Genomic DNA, 27277 nt, shown 5'->3' on the forward strand with positions numbered 1-27277 from the left:
GCATGTACATAGCCTGTTACCTGTAAAGGGAACTGATGCAACAGCAAAGAAAGGAATATTGTTTTGCTATTGCCTATCAAAAAATACCCTATCACACCATCTCCCTCATCTCTCACCAGCATCCTTTTTCTCTGTCCCTTCTATCTAGATTGTGCCCATACCTTCAATAATTTCCTTTCTTGACTCCATTACGTGCAGTTTTTTTGAGACCTGTAGTAATCTGAGAACTCTTTTTAAAATGAAATCACTTTTAAAGGCAAAAGGTTGTCTGAGCTGTAGGCTTTGTGTGCATTATGATAGGCTGTTTTACACAGGTATTTTACAATAGTTGTTTGAAACAGAATCAGTGCTGCAGCCAGTTATCAATCCCAGAAACAGAGAAAGGAAGAAGTATTAAGTCCTGATGGTTCCTGCTCTTCTTTCTGCTAGTGCATTTCAAAAGGCAAGCAAGACCTGCAGAACCTCTGCAGGCATCTTACAGGCATCTGTAAGCACCTTCCCTCAGGAAAGGGTTCTGAGCTCTTGGACTCCATGTGGGAAATGCCACTTACGACACTCTACATTGTCTTGCAGGGAATTTGTCAGGTGCCCAGACTCCTGGATACAGAGGGTTTTACAACACATATATATCTACCCATTGCTATAAGGGACTGGGGGTGTTTAATTTGTTTTTCAATTCTTCTTTGTGGCTTTATGCTCTCCACATGGGCATTCCAGTTCTTAATTTTAAGAGAATCCAAACCTTCAATTGTATCAAGGCTCAAATGAATTATGTTCCATGGAAGTGACTCTCAAGCTCAGTAAGATAAGACAGAACATGAGACAGTTTCTACAGCTTTAGAATAGCTATATAATTTAGCCATAGAATTTCCCAACTGGCTTACCACAATGATCTCCATAGGAATAGGAACTGGGAGCTTCTTCTTAAAGCGGAAATTGATCTCCTTGCCAATCAGCAACAGAACAATGCACGTTAATCCAACAATCAATGCAGCAATATTGGTGGTTGTTATTTTCGAAAGCACAGCAGCTATGCTCTGTAACATACCAGAAGCATCACAATTATTCTTAAGAAAACAGAATCTTCATGGAGATTTGCCACAGAAGAGCAAATTATACATTGCTTTTCAGCTGTGGTTTCATTCTAAATTTATAACCACAGTGAATGAGGACCTCACCAAAATACCCATTGTTCCTACAAAACACAGAAGACTAGAGTATCTCAGTGAGAGAAATGCACTAGAATAATTTACGTTATCAGTGTTCCTTAAAGGGGGAAAAAATTGGAGAAAAAACTTTAATGGGGTAAAAATTCTAAACGAAACCATGTCTCTTATCCTCAACATTTTCACACATATTCCTCAGTGGCAGCTACCTGAAAGTAATAAATGCAAACTCCTCCTAATACCTTCAAATATTCTTTGGCAAGTCACATATACTTACAGCTGCTTAAACTATTCTAAAACAATAAAGCTGCTGATAGAACCATTGAGGTTACCATAACAATGTGGTTCAATAACACTGATCCTGCAATGCTGCTGAACTGGCCATTATTCCAAATACCTCTTAATTGAAAGTGCTTTCTAAAAGGGTGTTGGAAAAAAAAAATCTGCTGGAATACACAAGTTGCTAGAGGGTAAATAATTGCCCATACTGATTATTCCTTCTTCTTCCACTGCATTAAAATAAATAAATAACCTCTGGAGAGGTCTTTGAAAGAAGACAAACATACTCTTCCTTATGCAGATTGAAAATTGCTACAACTGTCAGGATGTTATACATTCAAGATGTCCTGGTAGTATGCATCTTGAATTTATAACTTCCCTTCTATTTGTTTGGCAATCAGTATGACTGGTTCCCAGTTTTGTGAACTGAACAGCAAATTTTGGAACTAATCGTTAATGCAGACTTGTTTGCAAAAGGTTTGTTATATCTGCACAAACACACAAAAAGATTCCCGCAAAGTATTTTCTGTAACCTGGATGTAGATGAAATCCTGAAGCTTCATTATTGCTGAGCCAACAATCTGCTCAAAAGCTTAGGTTTTCACAGACATCTGAGATCTTCCCTTTTCTTCCACTTAAGAGTGGAAAGATTCTGAGAGTAACATTTCCTCGCTTTGCAGAACATGCCTGATTTACAGTGAAGCATTTCAGGAGCACATTTCCCTCCAAGGCACAAGAGATTTGCTTCAATGAACAATATTTCTTCATATTATGAAACTGCATTCAGCAGAATCCCAAAATCTGCCCATCTCAGACTGTGTGAATCTATCAAGTCACACTTGGGCTGCACTTTCAGATATTCATATATTACAATGGCACTTAATGACCTCATACCCAGCGTTCAATACTGAAGATTATTCTACTTAGTACCAAACAATACATAAAAACAGGAACTAGATCCAGCCAACACAGAATTTGTATGCTCAGTAAGTGCAGTTACTCACATATACAACTGAGAGGGGTCCGCTGTAGCGGCTGGTCTTGATCCCAAGGAGATACTTTAACTGGGAAGTGAAGACGTGAACTGCAGCTGCAGTGGTAAAGCCTCGCACCAGAGGCTCCGTCAGATAGATGGACAGAAATCCAAACCGAAGGAAACCTAAACACAACTAATGAACAAGAGAAGTGTCCACCATGTGACTCCCACTGTAGTCTGCATATAGCACACACCCACACACCCCACTCCTTTCCTCAATGCCCAAGCCAGATCAGGCAAACCTGAACTTGGCTTTTCTAAAGCCACAGATCAGTACGCTGCCATCAATGCACCCAATCTTCCATGCCACTGGCAGGTCCAGTGTCAGATATAGGTATGTACCTATGCACTGTTTGTATGCATTATGGACAGATGAGAGAACATCAGTTGAGTTTTTCTGATGGGATAGGAAAAAATGAAAAGGGGGGAAAAATCCTATTTTTTTCCAGTACAGCTAAGATGCCAGATAAAGTCCAGCCTCCAATGCATCCTTCCCCAGCTCTGGGACGAGGCTGCCATAAAGCAGCCTGTGTCCCACACAGAGCAGTGCAGAAGCACAAGTCAGGTCACAGGGGATCCACTGTGACTCAGCATCCCCTGCAAGTCCAGCAGCAGCAGCTGCCCTTACAGCAAACTGTGAGCACATACCTGGATGAGTCCTGAAAGAAAGGCGAGAGCCACAGCTACCTGCACCCTCTTGGTATCCCTAGCACTGAAATATTCAAGGACATCTGTAGTATTAGTAGAATTAGAGTCCAGAGAAATCATTTCATCAGGCACTTCTCTCACAGCAACACTACCAACCATCATACTGACCACAGCAAAGGTTCCTGAAATAAGAGGGAGAGGAAAATAATTGTTTAAAATCTTGGCAAGGTTTTTGTTTTTTTTTTTGAGTGGTTCTTATTGAGATATGTAGAATTAAACTAAAATAAGAGTTTTCTACTTTAATAATGCATTTTTAGTCCCCAAATCTGCTCCAATACTCAGCACCATTAAAGCCAGTTAGATGGTGAACATACACCTCTGCAGTAGGTAAACACCATCACTTGTTTTCTGTCTCAGTTTCTATTTTGCACTTTAAAGATTCATCCTAGCCACACCAATGAAATCACAGTTCAGGAGTTTGCAGCACACATTTCTAGATCTAATCTGTACAAGATGCTCTTCTACTGTTTCCTAAGTAAAATGGACAAGCTAACAATAAAAAGTACTGCTTATGTTCCACACATTTGCATTTCTCCTATGCACTTAAATTTTAACTTATGGAACACAACTACACTTTCTACTTCTCCAATTTTATTTTTTACAGCTTTATTAAACACACACACACACACACACACACACACACACACACACACACACACAGACTTTCAGTTATCCATACAGGTATACCTATTGATATGTGCTTGGAGGTTCCAAAAAAAGTATACAGAAAAACAGGATAAAATGAAGAATATAGGCCAAATACTGGGGGAACAGCTGCCAGCAAAGCATAGGCTAAACCTAGAAAACAGACACAAATATGTATGTTAAGTAAACAACAAAAATAAAACATGTGAAGCAAAGGGATTTAAGTCTCCTAAAACTGAACACACCTAATAGGAAATCTAGAGACTTGTCCCAGGTTTAAAAAACAGGAGATCTTTCAGTGAATAGTCTTTAAAATGTCTAATACTCCAGGGCAGTGCCTAGAAACATGATGGGTTGAGTCAGGAAACCAAAGTCTCTCATTACAGGCACTGCAGGTGCGTGTGTGTTTGTGTGTACACCTGGGCACATGTTTTGACTTTGCAGGTGGAAGCACTCCTTAATGGCCAACAAATGATTTTTGGTGCTTTTGTTTTCATCTGCAGAAGAATCTAGTTAGAAACACCCAAATCCTCGTAACAAGTGGGAGACATTTGATTTTCTCTTCCTTTTCTCATCAGACATGGTGTTCATGGCAACCCCTGACTAAACACTTTCCTCCTCCCTCACCCCAGAATGACTGGGATAACATAACAGTTTATGTTTCCACAAAACATACTTCAAAATGTAAAATAAGCAGAGAACTTCTGACAATCTGTAAGGTCACAGAGCTTATACAGTTTGGTATTCTTCCCAAAAACAGAGTCCTTTTTGTCATTAAGCTCTGTCCAGTCCCATGCAGGGGAATGCAATCCACATTGTTCCTATCTGTAGTGGGGGCTGACAAGCACAACCATGGAGCTGTGGGGGGAACAGCTCTAAGGGACACCAGGGAAGAACATCTCAGAACATCTCCCACCCTCTGTGTGACTCGGGGTGTGCTTATCATGGGACCAGGCTCACAAGCAAGTGGTGTACATCATGTGATATGGCACATAACTGTCCCAAGCAGTTCCAGGCAAAACAATAGCTCTACACAGCTTGTGTTAATGAGAATTGACACCAGAACAGAACAAATGGGCCTCAAGGAGAAAACTCTGTAACCTGGCTTGGCCTGGTTCTGCACTCTCACAAGTGCAGGCTGGGAACACCTGTGTGTTCTTGCCACACTTGAGCAGACTGGTCCAAGTGAGGAGTAAAAATCTCAGTGCAAATTCCAAACAGAAGCAATGGTTCACCCACCAGGGAGAGCCAGCGATACTCAAAAACACCTCTCCCTAATAATTTAAATAGGCAGACAAAGCATTACATTACAAAAAAAAAAGAGCTAAACCAAAGGGATCTTCTGTGCCATCAAGTGCTCTTGTGCAGCGTAGTAAATCACAGGGCCTTGTTCTAAGCCTGTCATGGTTTGGCGCTGGCGCAATGCCAGTGCCCCCATGAAGACATATCCTCCCTGACCTCTCCATCCACCAGAACCAAGAGAGAGCGTTCCCCTGGGAGTTCCTTGCTTTTAACCCCTGTGTTCTCAGAGGCGTATCCATATCCTCAATGGCCAAACCAGGTGCCAATATCCACATCTGAGCACCTACTGGTTTGACCACGACCACCTCCCAAAAACTCACTTCCTCTCAAACCACGACAAAGCCCTAAGCAATATCTGAGTTCTTACTAAAAATTCATATTCTCACCAAAACTGGACTAATGGTATCATTGATTCTCTTGCTCAAATGAGCATTTCATTAAGTACTTGTGAAACTCCTCCCACTTATCTTCTCTCACCCAAAGGGTACTTCTCCTGACATCAGCAAACACTCTGCACCGTAGCAGCCTGGCCTTTAATATGATGATGAACTTAACAGTACAAGTAACCAGAACCAAAAATCAGTGCTCAAAACTGGGAGGGTGGGTCTATGTGAAGTTCCTGATCTGAATACCCTTTTATCCCCTTTCATTTGTACTGGCATTTTTAGATACTGTCAGTGCCAAGGAAATAATGAGATATTGACTTGATAGGAGGCCATGGCTTAAACACCGTGGTCATTGTAGCTCTGCCTGGAATAATTCCCAGGCTTCTTAGAACCCATGCTTGCTATAATTACTTCCATTCCAGAAAACTGAAAGTTCAACTTTTGTGTTTTTAGAAAGGGAAAGATTAGGAGCGGTTTAAGGGCATGTCTACAGGCGCCAAATGAATAATGTTTACTTTTTAAAAGAGTCACAAAATTAAGTATAAAGTTCACTGCTGACCACTTAAATTTGAGTGTTCTTTCAGGTCATGACACAAATTATGTTTCAGTATACAACTGACAATGTTTGTGTCTAGTATATGACAGACACGCCTAAGAGTTAGCCACATTAGCTATCAGTTTAAGATAAGTTTATGCTTCCATGTGTGGAAGAAAAAATAACCTTAATCATAAAACTTAAACAAAACCAGGAAGATACAGAAATAAAAAATGTATCTGCACAGCCTAAGTTAGGGTATTAAATTATTTTAAAGGGCTACCACCTAATAAAATCTTGGATTCACAGATGACTATTTCAGATGTGCCTCAGCCTAAAGTGGAACAAGTGAGGCGCAAATATGAAATAAGTCAACACAGAAGTAAACTTATATATGCTTAATTACATCATCCTCTGGACAAGGCTCTGCACAAATCAAAGAATATCCTTGACTCCAAGACCTCCTGGAAAAGTCTACTGAGACTGTGGCAGGTATTGTGAAGCTGCCATTCCCAGAGCAGTGGGCACCCCATAATGATATTGCTGTAGAAGTGCTGCTGCTTTCTAACCTCCTAACACTTCTGAAACTGCTAACAGTTAGTGCCAGGCTAAACAAAAGATTCTACTGATCCATTCACCAAAAGCTGAACAGAACAGTGAACACTGGTTTTCTCTGTCTTCCAGAAGCTGTTCCTGTTTCAGGACTGGGCTCCACTTAGGCTGACACTTCCAAATAACTTAATAGAAACTTCCACAGATTTTCAGTCTTGTTACAGACGATACTTTTGATTTAATTACACCATGCAAATCACTGCCTGCTACTATGGTTCCAGCGTAAACTGGTGACTTCTAGCCTTAGGGATCAGTCTGAATTCTTGCATGTTCTTCTCTGGTTAAATTTAGTTTGGTTACTTTGCCTCAGTTGTTCCCTGAAACATAATGTCTATATGTCTGCTACCCTCCGCAGGAAATTAGCCATGACTTTCAGGACAATGAGATCAGTAAATAATATGGTGCATTCAGCAAAAGTTTGGACATGCACTTAAACTGTGAAAAGTTGGTCTGCCATGGAGAGCTGTGGATACTGATGAGAGAGGGAGCTTCTTCAGAGTTTGGTGCATATCACTGACTCTCGGTTTAAGGAAATCATCATTCTGGGCTGGTCTGCAGAATCCATGCTGATCTCCACAGAGAGCCCTGAGATACACATCCTGTTCTCAAGAGCACCTGTTTCAGGATGTCAGGAAATGACATAAAGGCACACACAGAAAAAAAGTTAAGAAGGGATAATTAAATCCAGAGGTACACTCACCTTGAGGAAGCTGCATGACCCCAGTGCTAATACCTGAGATAATGTCTCCCAATAAGTATTCCTTCACTGGGTAATGAGGCAGCCATTTTAAAATTGGTAAGAAACTGTAAAGATGAGACTTGGCTTTCTTGGAAGAACAACTGGAATTACAAAGCAGAAAGAAAGTTAGACACTAGCAGGGGACAAACAGGTTGCAAAAATTGTCTTTCATCCCTATACAGGAAAACAGCTCCTTTACAGGCAGGCTCAGACTCCTAATGACAGTAATTTCTAGACATGCTTAAGGCACAAACAGCTATGCCTCCAGTTAATTTAGCCCTTAATCATGTGTTAGTGCTGTTGACAAACCTTACGGAACTAGAGAAGAGAACAAAAGTCTTGTGAGGCTGGAGGCCAGTGGGAAGTAAAACTGTTCCAGTCTATGCACAACTGAGTGGTCACACAAAACCTTTTGCTGAGATCATTCCTAGTAACAATCCCCTGAGAATAACTTTCTTCCTGATAGTGGTTTTCACTCATCAGAATACTCTGCAGTGCTTTTTTTCCCATTTACTATTTCCGTGCTTTATATTTTTTGATCATAATATTTTATATTCTTATGCTTTAAACATGGCAAAGCTATTAATTGAACCAGTTCTTATTACTATCCCTACCAGTACTGACAGACCCACTTTCAGGCTATTTGAGAACATAACCCTTCCTCACTTGGAAAGGAAAGGCACTGAAGCCAGCAGCACTGACCCTTGGGACTCTTAGCAGAGCTATTAACCTTTTGAAACCCTGACTAATGACAAATTGAACAGAGCCAGGAAACACATATCTCTATCCAGAGCCAGGAAACACATATCTCTATCTAGGAGTGCCTTGCATCATACTTTGATTGTACTGTGGTAAGTCTAACCTTGGCTAAAAATGTAACACAGGGATTAATGCTTTAATGTATAAATGCTTTTCTGTGTAGGGGAATTGCAAGAGAATTGCACAGATTTGTTAGCATTTCTGAATTGCACAGTGAAGAAGCTTGTTGTTAAAAGTGAGTCATCCACACTTCTCCATGGTTAGGTAGTCTGTATCACAAAAAGGAGGATTTTGATCCACTTTCTTTTAATTCAGGACAGACAAGTTTTCTGAGGTAGAATTAAGTGTCTTTACCATTGAAGTCATTCCATAAACCAAAGCTAATCTCCAAATGTCAAATCATGTGAACAGGAATATTTTATAGAAAAGCAATTCTGTTGTTCTGCAGAACAAGGTTTGAGAAAGAAATGGGAAAAAACTCTGCAAATGAAGCATGGATAAACATACAGCTAATGAGGACTTAAATCTCCTGGTACCATGGAGCAAGAGAAGCACGGTTAAAGACATTTCACATCTAACCAGATGATACTTAGATTCCCAGGCAGTTAATTAGAAGCTAGATAATACCTTTAGTAAGTTCTTATTGGACTAATATTTAGATTTCTACACAGCTATCACACATCTCCATTCTTCTGTGAAAGGATCATGAGAAGCACAAATTTGGCCATAAGTATTTCCACATAAGAAGGACAGATATTTTTTTGGGTATTATGAATGCATGTCACGTGATCTGACTAACACTTCACATTCCTGTGCTGCGTATTTTCCTTTTGCACTTTGATGAAGGCAATTCAACCAGTTTATTCAACATTTTCCAATATAGTTCTACATTAACATTAAAAGCACATACACAGCTTCTTGCTGAATGGTCAAAGTAGAATTAGTGGTTTTATCTTTTAGGTTTCTTTGAAGAGATTACTGGCTAAGTGCATGAATCAATTAAGAATTATAATATTTCTAACCAATAAAAAAAAGAGAAGACAAAAAACCTTACCGACAAGAATGTGCAATCTTCTGCCCTAAAGTCTGAGGGGTTCTCTGTCGCCTGTGCAGCTGTCCTTGCAGGAGCTCCTGGTTGTATATTGGTCTCTGCACACAATACCTCTGGGTTTGCTCAGGACATGCTTCTTGTTCTTGAGCATGTTCCATAGTTGATCTCACAGAGCAGCAGTGAAGGAGGAACAGTTCCACGGACTCCACCAAAAAACCTGGTTGCAGACAAAATAAGTTTGGTTTCCTTTTTAACCTCAGATTTGGCATTTCCTTTTAAAATAATGTATTTTAACAAGCTAGAGGCAAGACCTGTGATTGCAGTCTAATTAAATAGTCTGTAACAGAAGTAAAAAAATAAATCACACTCAGTCTTTAGTATATGCAAGCTATTAATTTATACTCCTCTTGTATAATGAAAGCTTATGCATTAATTTCTTTGTAAATAAGAGCAGAAACAAACTTGGAAAGTTGTATTCATGTTTATCTGGATTTTCCCTCAGTTTTTAAAGAATATATCACTGTAGGAGGGAGATTCCTTTATTGCTGAGTTACTTCCTGCTTACTCACTAACTGGCATGTCCATTTTTAAAAGACAGGGCTCTGACTTTAATGCTGAGAAAGCCACTTCTTTCTTCCAGATTGTCAGTTGCTTCCTGCATCCATCCACCTGCCTTCCTCTATATCAGAAGCTTCTTTTTCCAAACAGCATCTCAAGGATACACAATTCACTACTTTCAAGCAGTTATTATTTCAATGGATGTGCCCCTTACTGATATTCTCAATCTGCACTGACTAAAACAGGAATCGGGAGATGTGCCCAGTTTTAAAACAAGCCAGAAGGTTTGTAAAGATCTATTTGTCTGTCTGTTTCAGTGCCACAAACATCTTAACATGTTTAAAAGACACTCTGCTAATTCCACTGCCCCATGTTTGCTGCTTTCAGAAATACTGGGCAAGAAACTCACTCCCAATTCTGAGCAAAGTGACAGCACTGCTATGCTGTTAAGCAGAGATGCTGGCTAGTGCCACATTTGATGACAGAACGTGAGTGCAGTGGGAAACAGAGCCATCATTGTGAACAAGGCCTTGGGCTCAAGTCCAGCAAGTCACTTAAGCATGTGTTTGCCTTCAACCGAGGGTGCTAACCCAGGGGTGCTCTGTTTTTAGCTGTACATCAATCCTTTTCTGGGAAAGGGTTACCACGCAGAAATTAAACAAATTGCTACCTAAGTACTCAGGCAAGGCTAACCATGATTGGTCCAACATTCCGATTCAGCAAATACAGTCAGACCACCAGCAAAATATCAATATTGCTATCTATGTCTTCACTCTGATGAAAGTGCTGGAATTTTCCACTCAGGTCTTGGTAATCTCTATCTCCTAGAACTGACACAGCTCAGCATTTCTTCAGTTCTCAGTATTTCATAAGCAATACTTTCCCTACGTTGTCAGCCAGAAAAAGGATATTTTTACCAAAACTGTAATTTTTCATTTACTGCACACTCTAGATTGACTCCAGCTTTATTGTGTGAAATAAAGACAATCCTGCTTGAGCAGGTAGGTCATAATCTATGATCCTCAGAAATCCTGTCAAGCCTCAACCATTCTGGGATTCCATACTGATCCCTCATGTCATTATTCACATAAAATCTATCTTCTCCAGTAATTAATTGATGTGTTCTGGCAACATTGGCCTTATCTACAAATTAAGAAGCAATTTTAATCAGTCCTAAACAGAAAATCCACTCAAATCAGAACAAAAACTGCAACTGCGTGCAAAAGATACAGACCAGATCAGTTCAATGACTTGGTTTTGGCCAAACTTCTCCAATAAAGTGAGAATGCAATATCAATACATTTTTAGCCAAGATTTTAAAAACACACCCCCTGCCTTCTTCCTGCTACAAAGCACAGCAACACAAGACAGTGCCCTGCTAACCTGAAACAATTCAGGTCCTGAATTTCCACCTTTGAGTTTGTTCAGCTTCAAGTAGATTGGTTAATATATGGAAGAGCCACATGAGCTTGTAATATAAATCTAGACCTGGAGAGGTCTGGAGATCTCCAGTTCTGTACACATGCTCCAACTCTTCCAGGCACTATGAGCATATACAAAACAAAAAAAGTTCCATCCTGCCTCTGTTTTTCATGGTAAAATAAATGATACAAATGCTGTATTTGGCTAACTGAACAAGGCCCAACTCTAAATCAGTTATCCAGATCCTGGCAAGTGTTAGTTTGGAATACTACCAGAGGTCACAACCCAAGTTTCACCATCACTCAATCTGAAGGTTTTTAAACTGTAGATTGAATGTTGCTGATTCTGTTAGAGTAAGGAAGTTACACTGCACTGAATCATGAGAACCAGCTAAAACAAAAGTAACTTGAGGGAGGATATGATAGGATCTTGTCTTTACCTTTACAGTGGACACAAGTGGATTTGTGGAAAACAAATCACATGTCATTAAAAGAGGTCCTATATCTGCCTAAAACTACTACTGGATATATCACACTCTTTTTTTCCATGTCATTTCACCATCTTTATCTTAACAGCCCTGCATAAGCATGTTCCTTGATGGCAACCTAAAATACTGTGCTGTAGATAGTACAGTAACAATTAAAGTCTTTAATATCATTCCTCTCTTTTGCAAAAGTACACAGAGAGCAAGACTGAGACGCTTGTCTTTATGAGAGATGATACACATTGTCCATTGAGTAGCAAACAGTAACTTTTCACGACTGGTTCGACTGTCTCTCCAAGTGTTTGCTGTATGACAAACTGGCAACACAGTCATCCAAGGCTCAGAAAGAAACTCTTGCCCTTCACTCTCAGAATACTTGAAGAAGAACAAAAGCAAAAGCAAGGTACTGCCATTTTGATGAAAAGAAAGCCTACTGCCAGGACTTCTGAAAACTCACACACCTTTATCCAGAGGAAGAGAAAGGCAATGGTGGATACTGGAATACTGCTCTCCAACAACCTTTGAACTTCATGGCAAGAATAAAGTTAAAAAGCTGTAAGAAGCACTGTCATTAATCTTATCAGCCAGATAAGAGTTGAGTTGAAGTAGCTAAAACCTGTATGCAAAAGACTTAAGAGTTGGCAATTCTTTATCTGACTGATAAAGGCCTGTCTTATATCTTTCCTGCTATTATCAAATTGAAGGTGTTAAAGAAAAAAAAAAGTGAAGCAAACATGAACTTATAACACTATCAGCAATAAATTAGCACTTTCTCTTCCCAATCTTAGCTGATAAAGGAGGTCTGTCAAGCCATCTGCACTGATTCCTGTAGAGGACAATAATTTTTGATCCAAATCACGTGAATCAGAGTGCAACCATAAAATTTATAGGACCAGAGATTTGGCTTCTGTTCCTTGGATTCAAAATACAGCTATGGGGAGAAAAAAAGCAAGAAGCTGGAGACATTAAGAATGGTGTACCATGTGACTATTGCAGCTTTAATAGGTGCTTTTTCTCCTAACATGTGTATTTAACATGAACGTGTCTGAACTACCTAAGGAAATGGGGGAGTCAGTGGCAAATCTATTGTTTTACAAGGGCAAACCCCCTTTCTTTTAGAAACTAAGCACAAATTGCTTCAAGCAGCAGAAAAGCACAGGTGGACAGTACCAGTACTGTGTTACAATATGTCTTCTGCTAGAGAATTCCAAGTTTGAGCATGAGCTGAAAAGTCTATGAAATATTTTGTGTCTTCAGGTTTACAAATACAGGTGACTGCCATCAGCCAAAGGGCTGGTGGAAATACTGCCACTCTATGTTCTCCCAAATGCACCCTGAAAAGCACAGTTGCTGCAAGGTCTGCTCCTACTGTCTGAAGAGGCAAGACACAAAACCAGGTGATTTTAGGAAACACATAACAGCTCATTTCTTTCTTTTCTATCTGGCCTCATTCCCCAGCGCCCTTCCACTTTTCACCCTCACTGACAAGTACAAAGTTGTTTTCCAAATAAGCACAAAGGTGTAAAATGACTGGGTGGGGTCACAAGGAATGTGTTCTCCTAGTTTTATTGGACTGTTCTCATAATTCTCATTCCTCCTCTACTCCTCCCATTAAATCCACTAACAACTAGATTTTTTAAACCTGAAGCCTTTATGTAAAATTTCATAAATTTAGAGGTAACTTGTGAAACAAACAAAATTTTCCTAGTGTAGGTCCTAATCTAAGAAATGCACTCCAGGAGTGAAACCTTTGGGAAAAAAAAACAAAAAAACAAGACCTTAAAGTTCTATGCAGCTTTTAGACAGGTAAAATGTCCACTCTATTCATTAAAAAGGTGAGATAATTACATAAACTGTTTGGTTGTGTGATAAAAGCTTCTCCACACACTTATAATGTTACTCAGAACAACATCAGGATGGAATGGAAAACCTGGATAATACCCTGGCGGGCTGCTGCCAGGGCCACCACACGAGCCATCAGCCTACCAAAAGCCCATTGCCACCAGCCCAGAATAGTACACAAGGGTCACCTATGGGACCCTGGAAGTCCCTGCCAGCTCTGGGTGTGAAAAGCATCTGCCCATCTCTAAGAGTATGAGCACTCAGGGGCAGCAAAAGGGGTCCTGGGAAGTCCTGGCCAGTCACACATGTGCACGTGGGACGGTCTGTGCCAACAACTGGAGTGGATATGACCTTGGGGGCTCATATGTCCAGCTCAGCTGGGGAAATTGAGATGAAGGAGCCACTAGGCACATTGTTTGAGCCTGTGTGGAGGGATCCACCTTGCAGAGGTGTGATGTACCTCTACACGTGTACATATACTCTCAGTACTGGACCTCCATCCTGCTTAGCTAGAGAGCAGAAGGGATGAAGCTGCCAGTGTTGCCTCTCTGCTGTGCATAACTTGCCATGTACACATCCAAGTACGCTGTGTATGTGTATTCTCTGTGTGTGTGCTTATGGGAAACACATCTTCAGCCTTGGTGCTGGCTGGATCTGGGGATGTGGAGCAGCAGCAGCAGCCCCATCTTCCTCAGGCTGTTGAATTCAGTATCACATATTTTCCTCTAATGAACCTATCTTAGCCACTGAAAATAGCATAATAATAACATCGAGCATAAAGATCCTTCTCTCAAAATGGTAACAAATAAGACATATATATATTTTAAAATAATATGATTATGTAACTGGTAAGAGGTAATTTATATTTCATGCTCCTTGCCAAAAAATACTTAAGTCCCCGAAGTTTACTCCATGGACTAATGAATTCATTAGTATCTCAGACGTATCTCTTATCAACCAGCAATCTTATGTTTGTTTTCATCAACAGAATGTTTTAGGACCTGATTGAGCTGTTTAATCCATTTCACATAAGAAAAACACCTGGAGAACTTTGAGCAGCAGAACATTGGTCTCTTTCCCTCTGAGACATGGATAAGAGATGGCTTCTGTTTCCAGTGTAAACACATTGATGACCATGCGAACCCATGGCAATATGACCATTCTTATTTCTGCCTTTTGTAACTTCAGTGACCTTGGATCCTAGTCTGCCATCCTCTTTCCCTTTGCCAAAAGCAGTTGCTAGTGACAGTGGAATCAGTAAGTTAATCAGAACGGTAGCATGGCTGATGACCCCTTTATTGTGCTTTGTTAAGCCGACTGATAAGGACATACACTACTTCAGAGACAGGTAATCATTAGCCAGCTTCATTTTCAGAGAAAATCCACTGCCAAAAACTTTGGTGGGGCAGTTTTCTTCATAAAGCTTCAACTGGTCAGAGGAGATAACATAAATCAAGATCATGAATACACACCAAGCTAAGCCAGAATAACTTCTTTACTTCTTGTGATCTCAGTGCACCAATGACCACCAGCAATTGGTTCATTTTTTCAGGCAAAGTGGAACATGCAGACAGCAAACAAGTGTCTGTGCAGAAAGAAATAATTTCATTCTGTGATACACTTCCTTCTGCAGAGAAGCCACCAAAAGAATTCTCCCCTATCTGCTTCATCAATTCTTTACACACATCACTAGCCTCTCAAGTGCTGCATCAAGTGAAAAATAAACAACAAAAAATAGAAGGTTGTTATTTATAACCAAAATCATTTCAGTCATCATGTTTACAGTGCAAACCTCTCAAGTCACAGAGAAAACTGGAGGATAGTAAAACAGTGTGGTCAGAGGAAGAAATGACTGGGGTGCAAAGAGGGAGTAAGAGAGGGTTTAGAATGGGATTAAAATTTATATTCCAGTTTCACTGCTGAAAACATGGCATAAAGTAACTACCACTACTTGAGTAACATGAAGTTTCAAACAGTCTCCAAGGAGAGGAGACTGGCTCTCTATCTAACATGTTCTGAAAGGATCTGCTCCTCTGCAAAACAGGCTACAGCCACTGCCATGCTTGAAGAAATTCCTGAAGAACTGATGCTTCTGAAAGGCAACACAGAACTTCAGCACAGGGCAGCCACTCCTGCTGGGAAAGAAGTATGACTAACTATTTCTCAAAGCTGTAACTCTCCTCCTGATAGTTCTGAGAACTTCCCTATCCACGTTAGGATCTGCAAACATTTCATTCTTGGAAGCTACTTCATAATACACATTTTCTGTGGTTTTTTCCTGCACTAGGTATGAAACCAAACCCTACATGAGCAGTAAGCAGAACATGACATATGATAGATCCCGTCCCCATTTATGCAACTGTTGCTTGGTTAAGATGTTATCTAAACAATAGCATTCTCCTGTCTCTTATGTACTTGAGTCTTGCTTCATGATCTGAAGGTGAATTCCAGACAGTGGGAATAACCTTCCTCAATGTTCTGATGCCAAGGTTACACCTAAAGGCCATGAGTGCACAGCAAACGCAGGCCAACACTGCTTTTGCTTGAAATATTTTAAAAAACACTGTAAGCAAAGAACATGTAGAGAAGCTTCTCAAGTAAGTATTTCACAGCAAACCCCTGCTTTATTTGCAGCTCACCTTATGGTTTCATATTTCTTCTGTGGCTGATGAAATTTTAATGTGAGATAGCCCCATGCCTGTTCTTAACTGCACAAACAAAAAGACCAGCCCTCATGGAGCTGAAAATTTCTCCAAATGACCCTCTAAGTGTGTTTGGCAGAACAACCCTGCATGAATAGATTCCTGCAACAGTTACACTAGAACAGGGTGTCTTGATGAAGGAACTGGAAGAGCAAGAAGGGTATCTGGGCTGAGGATCATCAAATGAAATGAAGAAAGGTTCTTGCAAGAAGAAATCATCAGAAAATTACTCAATTAACCTTTCTTTCCTACTCAGGAACACATATGCAGAAGAAACAAATGTCAACAGAAAACAGGGGAAAAAAAATCAGACTCACTACAACTGTAGTTAGACTCAGGTCACCTGTTCATTGTTCAGCTATATGGACTTAAATGAAGCACCAAAAAGAGATCATTTATATTGATTTTAAGCATGAAACTGGCAAAGAAATAAAACTGGAATTGTATAATATGGAACTGAAAACAAGCGAACAGCAAGTACAGTGCAAAATTCCAAGAAGAAAAATGCAATGAACCAAAGACAGTAGGTAATGAAACAATAAACCTGAAAGAAATTGGAAGGGTTTAGAAAACAAATGTTATGTCAAAACTCTGAAGATGGGGCAGGATCCTGGTAAAGCAGGATATGCAGGATCAGATGCTGAAGTGGTAACTGAATTCAGGCATAGCTTTCTCTGGGAAATGACTTGAACCATGTTATGCTATAAAGTTAAGGTAGCAGCAGCAAAACTTCTGTATTTAGAGAAGACATTACAGTTGCCTGTATCTGTGAAAGATCTGTAGTTTTGTTCCTGATGTGACTCTTCAGCTTTGCCTGAGTTTAGCAGAGTTCTGTGAGAACAGAAACAGGCAGCTCTCTGTGGGCATCCCTGAGCAGCAATCCAAGGATTCTCCTGCATGGGGTATGGCTTTTTAAAATCTATTCCATGAAAACCAGGCAGAAATTTTGCAATCTTTATCCAGTTCAATCCTTAACTGAGCTTAATTGATCTGTCCCTACTAGACTGAACTTCAACACGGATGTTTCAAACAACAGACACACAGCAATCTTTGATTTGGATTGGAAAATTCTCTCTGTGCCTTAGAATCATAGAACAGTGGAAGGGGCCTTCAAGACCACCTAGTTCTAACCCCCTGCCATGGGTAGGGACATCTTCCATGAGATCAGGTTGCTCAAAGCCCCACCCAGCATAGGATGGGAGGCTTTCTGAGGAGTTCTCAAATCTCAGTACTGCTTCAGAACCTGATTTCCATAAAATAAATTTAAAGGAACAATTTGATCTTTGCTCTAGCCCAGCCTATGTGTCAGAATCTCAGATTTTCAATTAACAGATTAAAATCTATTAATTAGCTAACCCACACCCTCCCCAATAACCACAAGAATATAAGAACACAAACAGGATTGGGTGTACAAAATGATATGTAACAGTCAAACCAGAGCAGAAAAACTTGATCCCCTGCCTGGGCAAAACCAGTAAGTTTTCAAAGAAGGCTGGAGAAAAAAAGATCCTACCCAAGCAGTAAAAACAGAGATTGTAAAGAACCTCCCAGGAAGGCATTCACACTATTGTTTGTCACATGGAAGGTTTTCCCGGCTTGCTACTGCACAAAATAAAATAGATAGTTAATGCAACACTGAGAAGAGTAGTCCAAGTTCCTGCATAGGCCAGTGGTTCATATATGTACTCTTATAAATAAAAATCTAAATCCTATCAATGCAACTGACTTGCAAAACTCATTCAAGTGCCTGCACAAATTTACAGCCATATCTTCAAAACCATGGAAATACTTGACACTGTCTGCTTGTGCACAGCTTTCCCATTACCTGCGCACACGGTAAATGAAAACAAGACCTGCACTTTGCTGCTGCTTATACTTCTAAAGAGCAAAAAGCTATATATAACTGGCTATAAAATAACAGCAATGGCAGGTCTTGTAGCCATGTGAAGAATTATTATCAAGATGGACTATCAAGAAATACTGTCTAGCAGGACAACATTCTGCTGAGTAACAGGACAACATTCTGCTGAGTTTTCTAGGGAAAGAAACATCTGAATAATGATGGTGTTTAATTCATTAAAAATAACTGGGAAATCAATAGGCTAATTAGAGCTTGAGAGTTTTAGATTCAGTATGGTTTTCTTGGGCTAAAAGTTACAGGCTATGAAACAATTAGATAGAAAAAAAAAAACAGAAAAGAAAGCTTTAGAAAACCAGATCTTACAGAGAAATACATCAGCAATAAAATAGAAGAAAAAATAGCAGTGAGCAGTTCATTGGGCAGAGACCAAGAGAGGCAGAGGAGCTCAAAGGACTGTGCTTTTCCAGGCAACTCAGTGGATGCACAGAAGTCTTGGTTACATTTACAGAGACTACAGCTGCAATTCAAATAAATAGTAGTTCAAGATAATACTGGTCTGTCTATACTGTAACAGTCAAAGCAGATAAACATACATTCAGTTCTTCTTTCTTAAGTTATTAGCAAAAGAGCAACAGTGTGACAGCCATGTGCTAAATCTGTGCCTGTTTACCATGACTTTAGCATCACACTAATATGATAATAACATCTTTCCATGTGGTTTTGGAATATTTAAGTTCTAAAAACATTGAATTTTTGGGGACAGACTATTATAACCATGAAAAACTGTGTGCTGAAGATATGATTTGAACTACAGTAATGGACTAGAAATTCCAAACAAAGGCAAGATGCAATGGCTGTTCAGTGCTCCAAGTTGTAAGATCTGATGGCTGAATCCAACAGAGCATTTTAGTAGGTATTCAGCTTAGAAAACAGGGCTCAGTTTATGCCAGAGGCTAAAAACATCACAATTTCCTAGGCCCTTCACCTAGATCATGCTCAAGTTATCTGTACTTTTTAAAATTATGTCAGCCTTTAAGGACACTGTTACCCTGCACACAGAGTTTGTACAGTATGAGCAATAAAAGCACATCAGCTCTGGACACGATACTGAGAGGAAATAAAGTTTAGTTTAGTTTAGAACCCAAACATGGATGCAGCAGCAGGCTTGTTTCTTACTGGACTTAGACCTTTCCTTCACTGAAATCTGATTCTGAATATAACTCAATATTGCCCCAACTCCCCCATAAATATAGCTCTAAATGCAATGAAGCTTTTAGAATGAGACTGATGAGTTAAATACCCTCAAGCCTATACAAGGGAGGAAATGCTATTGGAAATTAATATGCTTTATCCGCTACCAACAGCAGCTCTGCACGTGTGAAACTCCATTCTCTTCCTATACCTTTTCCCACTACATTTCAGAGATGTTTCACAATACAGTGCAAGACTATTAACAAAACACTTCAGTTTGGAAATATTGCTAAATGCAGAACTGAAACATCTGTCATGTCTCAGGAAGGCTTAGGACTGTCAGAAACCAAGTGTTTCAAAGTGTGATTACTGTCCCTTGAGGAAGGCAAGAGGTGATCCCCACAGAGTTAATTCAGTGCAAGCCACCTGCACGTGCTTGCTTCTGAAACAGTAAATTACCTTAGATTTTCTGTATCTACAGCAGCAGTAAAGTAGCATCCTACTCATGAAAGTTCTGTCATCAGACAGAATAAATCAGGACACCTGTTAACCCAAAATACCTGTTACTGCACATTTAGGAAGAGACATTTTAAAAGTCTGTTTGCAGATTTTAGTCTTTGGGAAAACTTCAGCCAAAATATTCTGAGCCCAGACCCTTACTGTCAGTCATTGACATAAAAACCAATGCTGTACGACTGCATTACTGTGATAGATATGAAGAATTATGTATGCATATTCTGCTGATTCATCAGCAGAAATAATGGCAGCAATCTAATGGTTTTTTTTTCTTTTCCTTACTACTGGACTATCCCTAAAAGCCTGCTGCAATAGCCACCTGGGTCCCCTGAAATTTTGAAGCATCTCAAAAATAGCTTTAAACCGTATTTCAATGTTCAGACAATCAGAAATTTGGCAATGGCAGCATGGGCACGAGCACAGCAAATTTAAGCCTACTTACTTTTCTGGCTGGCTTTTCCTAGTTGCTTTCACTGATCCCTTGTAAGGAGTTCAAAATGTTCCCACAGTTCGTGAAGCTGATAAATACTGACATAGGAATGGCAAAATCTTCTTCTTTGCCTGAAAAGTGGAAGGGCATGAAGGGGTTGGAGGAGGGAATAGTTTAATCAAGGTTTTGGAAAGGTTTTGAAGGTCTGTGGGTTAAGCTAGTACTGAAGCGCAGAGCAGGTAGTTTTTGTTGGTACAAGACTTGTCGGGAGAGTCGCTCCGACCTAAACTGACAGCCCGCAGCTTACAGTCGGAGGGGTGCAGCCACAACACGAGGAAATGACTGATCTCTCACCCTCCCTCCGGTTTCCCCTTGGGTGCTGCGCGTGTTTTACAGCACCGAGCAGCGCGGCTGCCGCCGCTGCCCGGGAATCCCTGGGCGCTGGCCCCGAACCGCGGCTGCCCCCGGCACGGCGCTGGCCCCGGCACGGCGCTGGCCCCGAACCGCGGCTGCCCCCGGCACGGCGCTGGCCCCGGCACGGCGCTGGCCCCGGCACGGCGCTGGCCCCGGACCGCGGCTGCCGCACGCAGGGCTCCGGCCGCTCCGCCGGGGCCGGTGTGGGGCGAAGGGAGAGGGGGCGGCACGGAGCGCGACCCCCAGGCTACCCCCGGCCCGGGGTGACCGAGCGAGAGCCACAGGCAGGGGGACAGCCCGACGCCAGCCCGACGCTCTCCGCGGCGAGGTTCGCTCCCCTCAGGGGAGATCCGCTCAAGGGGAGAGACCCCCTCCGCCACTGACCCCACGCTCACCCCCGGCCGGCCGGCCGCGCTCCGCTCACCGCGCTCCGCTTTCCCGCAGCCCGGCAGCCGCCGCCGCCGCTCGCCCCAAGGTGAGGAGCTCGGGGGCGCGGGCGGCCGCCAGCCCCTGCCCCCTCCCGCCCCCTCCCGCCCCGCGGCCGCGGGCGCGCCTGGGACTCGTAGTCCCCCCCGCGGCCCCGGCCGGGCGCGTCCCCGCCGCGGCCTACGAGTCCCAGGATGCCGCGGGGCCGTGCGCGCTCCCGGACGCGCGGCCTGTGAGGGCGCAGCCCCGCCCGGCCCCCCCTCGCTCGGAGGGGATTACGGAGCTCTGGAACCCTGGAGTGGGCAGGGCTGGAAGAATCCTCTAATATCGCCAGATCCAACTGGCGACCCAGCCCTGCCCCTGTAACCCCGAAACCACATCACCCAGCGCCAGATCTTGAACCTGGCGGCTCTCGAACCCCTCCGGGGATGGTGACTCCACCTCCCTGGGCGATCTATTCTCGTGTCGGACCAGCCGAACTGTTCACATTTTTCCCAAATATCTATCTGGGTTTCTCTCTCTCTCTTTTTTTTTTTTTTCTTTTTTTTTTTTTCATTTCATTTTCATTTCTTTAGGGACGCAAAGAATACCTCGGTATCAATTTCATTGTGAATATGCAGGAATTAGTAGTGAAATGCCTTCACAGATCTCACCTCTGAGTCCTTGGTTTATCATGTTTTCTATCAGAATGGTAGCTCTCTCTTGCCCAAGACATAAATGTTTTCCCACCTCCCAGATTTGGGGTTGTACACAGAGTTTGTAGAAGTTTGGTTTTTTTTTCCCCAACTTTGAAACTCTTATGCACTAAGAGCATGAAAAAGTTTATGAAACCGATCTCTACAGGACGGTATTACTTGAAAATCTTAAAATGATTCCTTGACATGGTAGCCCTTGTAAGAATGTAAGAGTAACTTAAATAAAATTTAAATGAATTCAAGGCGAAATACAGTGCTTTAAATTTTAGTATTGTCAAACAGAAATTTCAAGGTCAAAACATTTCTAAAGTTGCTTTTAATGATGGGGTTTGTTTACTCAAAACAGGCTGTAACAGAAAGGCATTTAGTTGAAAAGTTTCAGTAATAGATAAAGCCACACACATCAGACTTCATTTGGACTGATGTTGGATGCCATTTTTATACAGAACTGAGTAAGTGGAGATACTTTGGGTAAGGCATGTTTGTTGATTCAGTTATTTATCCAAAAAGCTAATTCTTTCCTGAACTTGGAAATCTGTAGCCTGAGTTGGAATGCAGGTGTAATTCACTTATGAGGTGTGGCCTGATAGTGAAATTCTGACTTGCTTTGTTGTCAGTAAAACATACATTGCAGTAACATACCACAGGGAGACCTGTCTACACACCATGCACAAGGAGAAAGGAGAAGAGAAAGCCTCAAACACACACAGATTAGCAGATTTCCTGCTAGAAAAGTCCCCCCAGGTATAAAGCATCTTGAATGTTCCAATAATCCTGAGGATTATGTTACACTAATTGCGTCAATGGTTGCATTTAAATACAAGCTGGTTTTAATTTCTTGTGTGCATTCTAGTGTGATGCACCCAAAGGTTAATAGTTATTTCTATTGCTTCTTTCCAGCATTGTGTAAAATGGTAAAATGTGTAAAATGGTAAAAGATGCTGTTATTCTTTGGCTCTGGGACAAAGACAGGGATTAATAAAGTGCTAAAGTCAGTAGCAGCAAGATGAAAAGAGGATTTTTGGCCAAAACAAGAATAGGGAGGGAAAGTTAATAAAGAATAAACAATATAGACAGTTGACGAGGGTAAGAGCACTCATGTTGATGGTAATTGTGGAGTGTTAGGGGTGCACCCACACTGCTGGAGCTGTGTGGTGACAGGGGACTCAGTGTGAGCTTTGGGGGCTCAGCTGGCTCCCAGAGGATGGAGCAGTGGGAACCACTGCTCTCCAGCAGCATGAGGAAAGCTGTGAGGTGCTGTCAAAGGCCAGATCCAGCACTCACAGCTGGCTGGAGTGGAGCTCCAGCTGTTGGGCTGGTTATTTCTCAACTTCCTCCAACAGCCACTGATGGTGGGTATGGGCAGGGGAGGCAGCTGAGGGGCTGGGAGGGCAGAGTTCTGACACTTCCCACTGGGTCACTGGCATCCACCTCCCACATGGAACATCCCAAATGGGTCAGAGGGGCTCCATCCACTGGCTCACTCCCCACCACACCCTAACTATCCTCATGTATCTTCTGAGAATGAGACAACTTTCTAAGGCAGGAAAATCCCTGTGTATATTTAGAGTCTTACACAGGTGCTAGGACAGGTCAAACCAGAATTAGTAAAGCTGAGGTGGACATTTCCATATGAAGTGAAACACACTTGATGTACAGGAATTTTCCCACTGATTTCAGTGGCAGTAGGCTTGGTTCTCAAACTGCTGCTGTTAATTAGTTGTTACCCACATCCTATACAGACACATAACTCATGTCAAGCTTTGTTATTGTCTGTAATAACACTATTGTTCTAGCAGAGGCCTAAACATTGAGACATTTTCCTTTTTTTTTTTTGCACTGAAGTGCCTTGAAAATGGCTGAACTCACATAATTTAAAATTTCCCCTGAGAAGGTGTGATTTTAAATCAGCTGAGCTGGGTGTCCAGTTGTGAGTATTAACCTGTTTATACATGCTTTGCATGTGCTGTTTCTATCCCACCTGGAGCTGTAGGGTGGGAGGGCTGCCTGTATGCACATGATCAGTGTGTGGGGAAAGAGGGACCTGGGGGTATCAGCCAGCTTCATGGTATAAACAAAATCATCCTAATTCAGAAGTAGTCCCCAAACCTGTGACTACACAAGGCTCCCCAAGTTCTGTCTTTGGCCCAGATGCCATCAGGGAAACAACTGAGCCTTCTGACATTGCTTGTTTGCCACTAACTTGCACAAACCTCCCCTGAGCAGAAGAGCTCAAAAGCACAACCACATCATCTTCTTTTTTAAAAGAAGCTCAAGAAATTTGTTTGTCTATAAACCTAGCATTTATCATCATCCTCCAGTATGGTATCCTTCCATTCCTGGAAATTTTTACTTTGTCTCGCCTTGCTGCGTGCCAGCTAAAACTCTCCCCATCAGGCTCTGTTGTAATTAGCCACACAGGAACTAAGTCTTTAGGCTTACTGCCAGCTCAGTCCCTTTAGCTGAACCAGGAATAACATGGGGAAGAAAAGGCAAGAGTCAGAAAACATCAGCAACAGAGAACACTGGACAATTAATCCACGTCACCTGTACAATGCTTGAATGCTCATACCTCATGGTCTTTTTTTCCAGCAACAGAACCACCACCAGTGGTTGGTGGATGCTTTGTCTGCTCCTTCACAGAGCACTGCAAGTGGTTGCATGGCCTCAGCTGCTCTGGGTTGCTAACAGCCCTAAACAGCTCTTTAGGGCCATGCTGAACATAGGCAAGCCCATTTGCTGGCCTTGTTCCATTCTGAGGCTCCCTTGCCAGCTCAGGGTGAAGGTAGCTCCCCTCTGCAGCTGGCTTGTTCTTGTTCCTGTTCCTCCTGTGCTGAATCACTAGTTAAACCTCACTGCAGAGCTGATCTGAGTGGGGTTTATCTGAGGCCTCACACTGGCTTCCTGCTTTGATAATAACCAATCCCATTGACTAGTAGTAGATAAATGATGAGGTGATGCTGTGGCAGTATTTCCACCCAGTAACATTTGCCCTGAAGGGTTAGCAGGTTAATAAAACATAGAACCATGTTTATGGATGTTGTCATATCTCTTTCCAAATGTTTTCCTTTTTAGACTAAACAACTCTCTCTACTTGGAAGCTCATGGGTTCAAGGGTCTTGTTTCTGCTGCAGTACTTTGCAATCTCTCTAACTTGTTTATATCTGCATTTAAGTGAAGGGCTCAACAGCTGCCATCTGCTGTCTACTTTACCGGCACTGGCAGCAGTATTTATATTTATTGTGTTTTATCATAAACACTTCCCCTGATGCAATGCAAAATGGCATTTTAAAAAACTGCTTAATGCTGTTGATTCTACTTCTATAGTTTTGTTGTCTAGTCTGGTATTTATGCAATTTGTGTGCTGGTACCTTGTTCTTAGACAGTGTCTTGTCCTTGAGTGTATTTGTTGTGTTATTTCATTACTACCCTTTTCTGTATATTGTCAAGATCATGCAAAGCGGGATTTGATCCTTCAAAAATATTGGTTCTCTGCACATTTCCTCCCATTGAGAAAATGTTATCATCTTTGGATGAAGCAAGCTTGAGAGAAAAACATTTAGGCAAAATTATGAGAGCTTCAGGTTCTGTTTATTTCAGGAAATCCAGTAGGCCAGAGTTTCATTTTTATGTACTTCTGTTTCGCTTCTCTTATGTTCTCCTTCTACTGGAGCATGGCTTAGTGAGCTGATAGGAGAAATGAGGAAGACTATAAGGCATACTAAAAGTACAAGTACTTTCATGGTTATGTCTGAGAAAGTTTTACACCAGTATATAAGCCATTGCCATTGATTATCCTTTGTGCCACCCTTGCTCTTTTAACAACTGCTTGATGTCAGATGACTCATTGCTTTCAGCCATATGGGAGGAAAAATTAAAAAAAAACCACATTAGTATTCCATATGTGTATGCTATGTAGAGTGTTCTAGGACTGGAGAAAGTCTAAGGAAGAACTTCCTGGAGTCTGGAAAGGGCAGATGATAATACCACTTGGGAATCTTCCAGTGAGGAGGAAAAAAGCCAGTGCAGAGTTTGTGAAGAGTTTGGGTAAAAAATGCTTTGTGGGATTTGTCTGTAGTTGTGGTTGCATACATTATTCAAGGGAAATAAATACAACTGTGAAAAGCAACTTCTCTGGCTATGCTGATCTCTTGCCTGAAAAGTCAGGCAAAGTGCCTCATTGTATCTAAATCTTTAAAATAAATTAATTTCCTGGAAGCACATTAGCTGCACATGCATTTTAGATTGGACTATTACCCTTCTAGTGACATATTAAAGCAAATAAAGTTATCTTAAAAATAGGAATGTTTAGATATTGTGGTTTTGTTTGTTCAATGGGCAAAAATCTTATTAAATATTTTAAAATCGCTTGCCAAACATTAAATTGTTATATTCTTATTACCCTCATGTTTTGTCTTCCTGCTACTTGTCTGAATAGAACCATTTTATCTTTTTTAGGAATTGAAAGTACACAAAGCACTCCAGAACAGTACAGTGAGTTTGCAGGAGGCTGGACTGTTGCAGCAAGTTTCCAGATCATCCAAAGGTCTCTCATAATTTTGATCAACCCAAGGAGTCGACTAGTTGGTCACTGAACAGCATTTTTTTTTTCCCTGCACTGCTCAGGTACCTGTGGTCAAAAACCTCCTAAAACTTAAACACATGATTCAGCTGAACATGGATCATCATTCTGGTTCAGACAGATATAGTGCCAGAAGCAGATGTGCAAGATGTGAGAGCACAGCAGGTATATATGATACTTTTCTCTGCTGAGGAGATGCTCTGGTAGGTGGGATTGTTTAGCCTGAAGAAAATTAAGCCCAGGCAGGACCTTATTGCTCTCTACAACTACATGAAAGAAGGCTGGGGTGAGGTGGGCAGCAGTCTCTTCTCTCATGTAGCAAAGTACAGGACAAGAGGAAATGGCCTCAGGTTGCACCGGGTGAGGTTTAGATTGGATATAATGAAAAGTTTCTTCACTGGAAGGGTTGTCAGTCATGGCACAGGCTGCCCAGAGAAGTGCTGAGTTGCCATCTCTGGAGGTATTAGAAGGATGTGTAGATGTGGTGCTTAGGGCTGTGTTTTAGTGGTGGGCTTGGCAGTGCTGGGTTAACAGTTGGACTTGATGTTACAGGTATTTTCCAACCTTAATGGTTCATATGATTCTAAGAATTGCCTGCTTGGTCTGTTTGGAACAAGGTTCCTTATGTGCCACACTCTTGTTCTCAGAGCTTGGAAACAGTGGTTTGCAATTTTTGGTTTGCAGATGAAGCGAGAATGTGTATTGCTCTGTGTTCCTGTTTCATTCATTGTGCCAGGACCTGTCCCAAGGACCAAGTTATGCCCACATGTGGGATGGGGAAATCTCTTTATGTTACTTGTAAAGTGCTGTTAAGTGTGATTTGCTAAATATTAAAAATAACATTAATGTTTGCTTTAGAATATAGGTATTTAGTGGAAGAATTTGATGAATGATTTCATGTAAAGCCCACATGGCTTGAAAAGTCTAACATCAGAA

At 41.5% G+C, this 27277-nt stretch overlaps 1 protein-coding gene across 9 annotated transcripts in view; it reads right to left on the reverse strand.

Moving 5' to 3' along the window:
* Positions 1 to 21165, reverse strand: part of SLC26A5 (solute carrier family 26 member 5) — a 32716-nt gene extending 11551 nt beyond the window's left edge. For 4 of the 9 annotated variants that reach the window (XM_038153447.1, XM_038153441.1, XM_038153448.1 and 1 more), the window contains exons 1-8: positions 21034 to 21165; positions 20237 to 20355; positions 9222 to 9439; positions 7370 to 7509; positions 3877 to 3987; positions 3130 to 3311; positions 2450 to 2614; positions 885 to 1037 (exon numbers count right to left, since the gene is read on the reverse strand). In XM_038153447.1, coding sequence (XP_038009375.1) covers positions 885 to 1037; positions 2450 to 2614; positions 3130 to 3311; positions 3877 to 3987; positions 7370 to 7509; positions 9222 to 9376 — 906 coding nt within the window. In that variant the 5' untranslated portion in view covers positions 9377 to 9439; positions 20237 to 20355; positions 21034 to 21165. Of the gene's footprint in view, positions 1 to 884; positions 1038 to 2449; positions 2615 to 3129; positions 3312 to 3876; positions 3988 to 7369; positions 7510 to 9221; positions 9440 to 20236; positions 20356 to 21022 lie in introns of all 9 variants that reach the window. The other 5 variants (XM_038153442.1, XM_038153444.1, XM_038153443.1 and 2 more) reach the window with 5 other exon arrangements.
* Positions 21166 to 27277: the final 6112 nt, after the last annotated feature.

The sequence above is a fragment of the Motacilla alba genome, chromosome 1A (assembly GCF_015832195.1).
Source record: "Motacilla alba alba isolate MOTALB_02 chromosome 1A, Motacilla_alba_V1.0_pri, whole genome shotgun sequence".
NCBI lineage: Eukaryota > Metazoa > Chordata > Aves > Passeriformes > Motacillidae > Motacilla > Motacilla alba.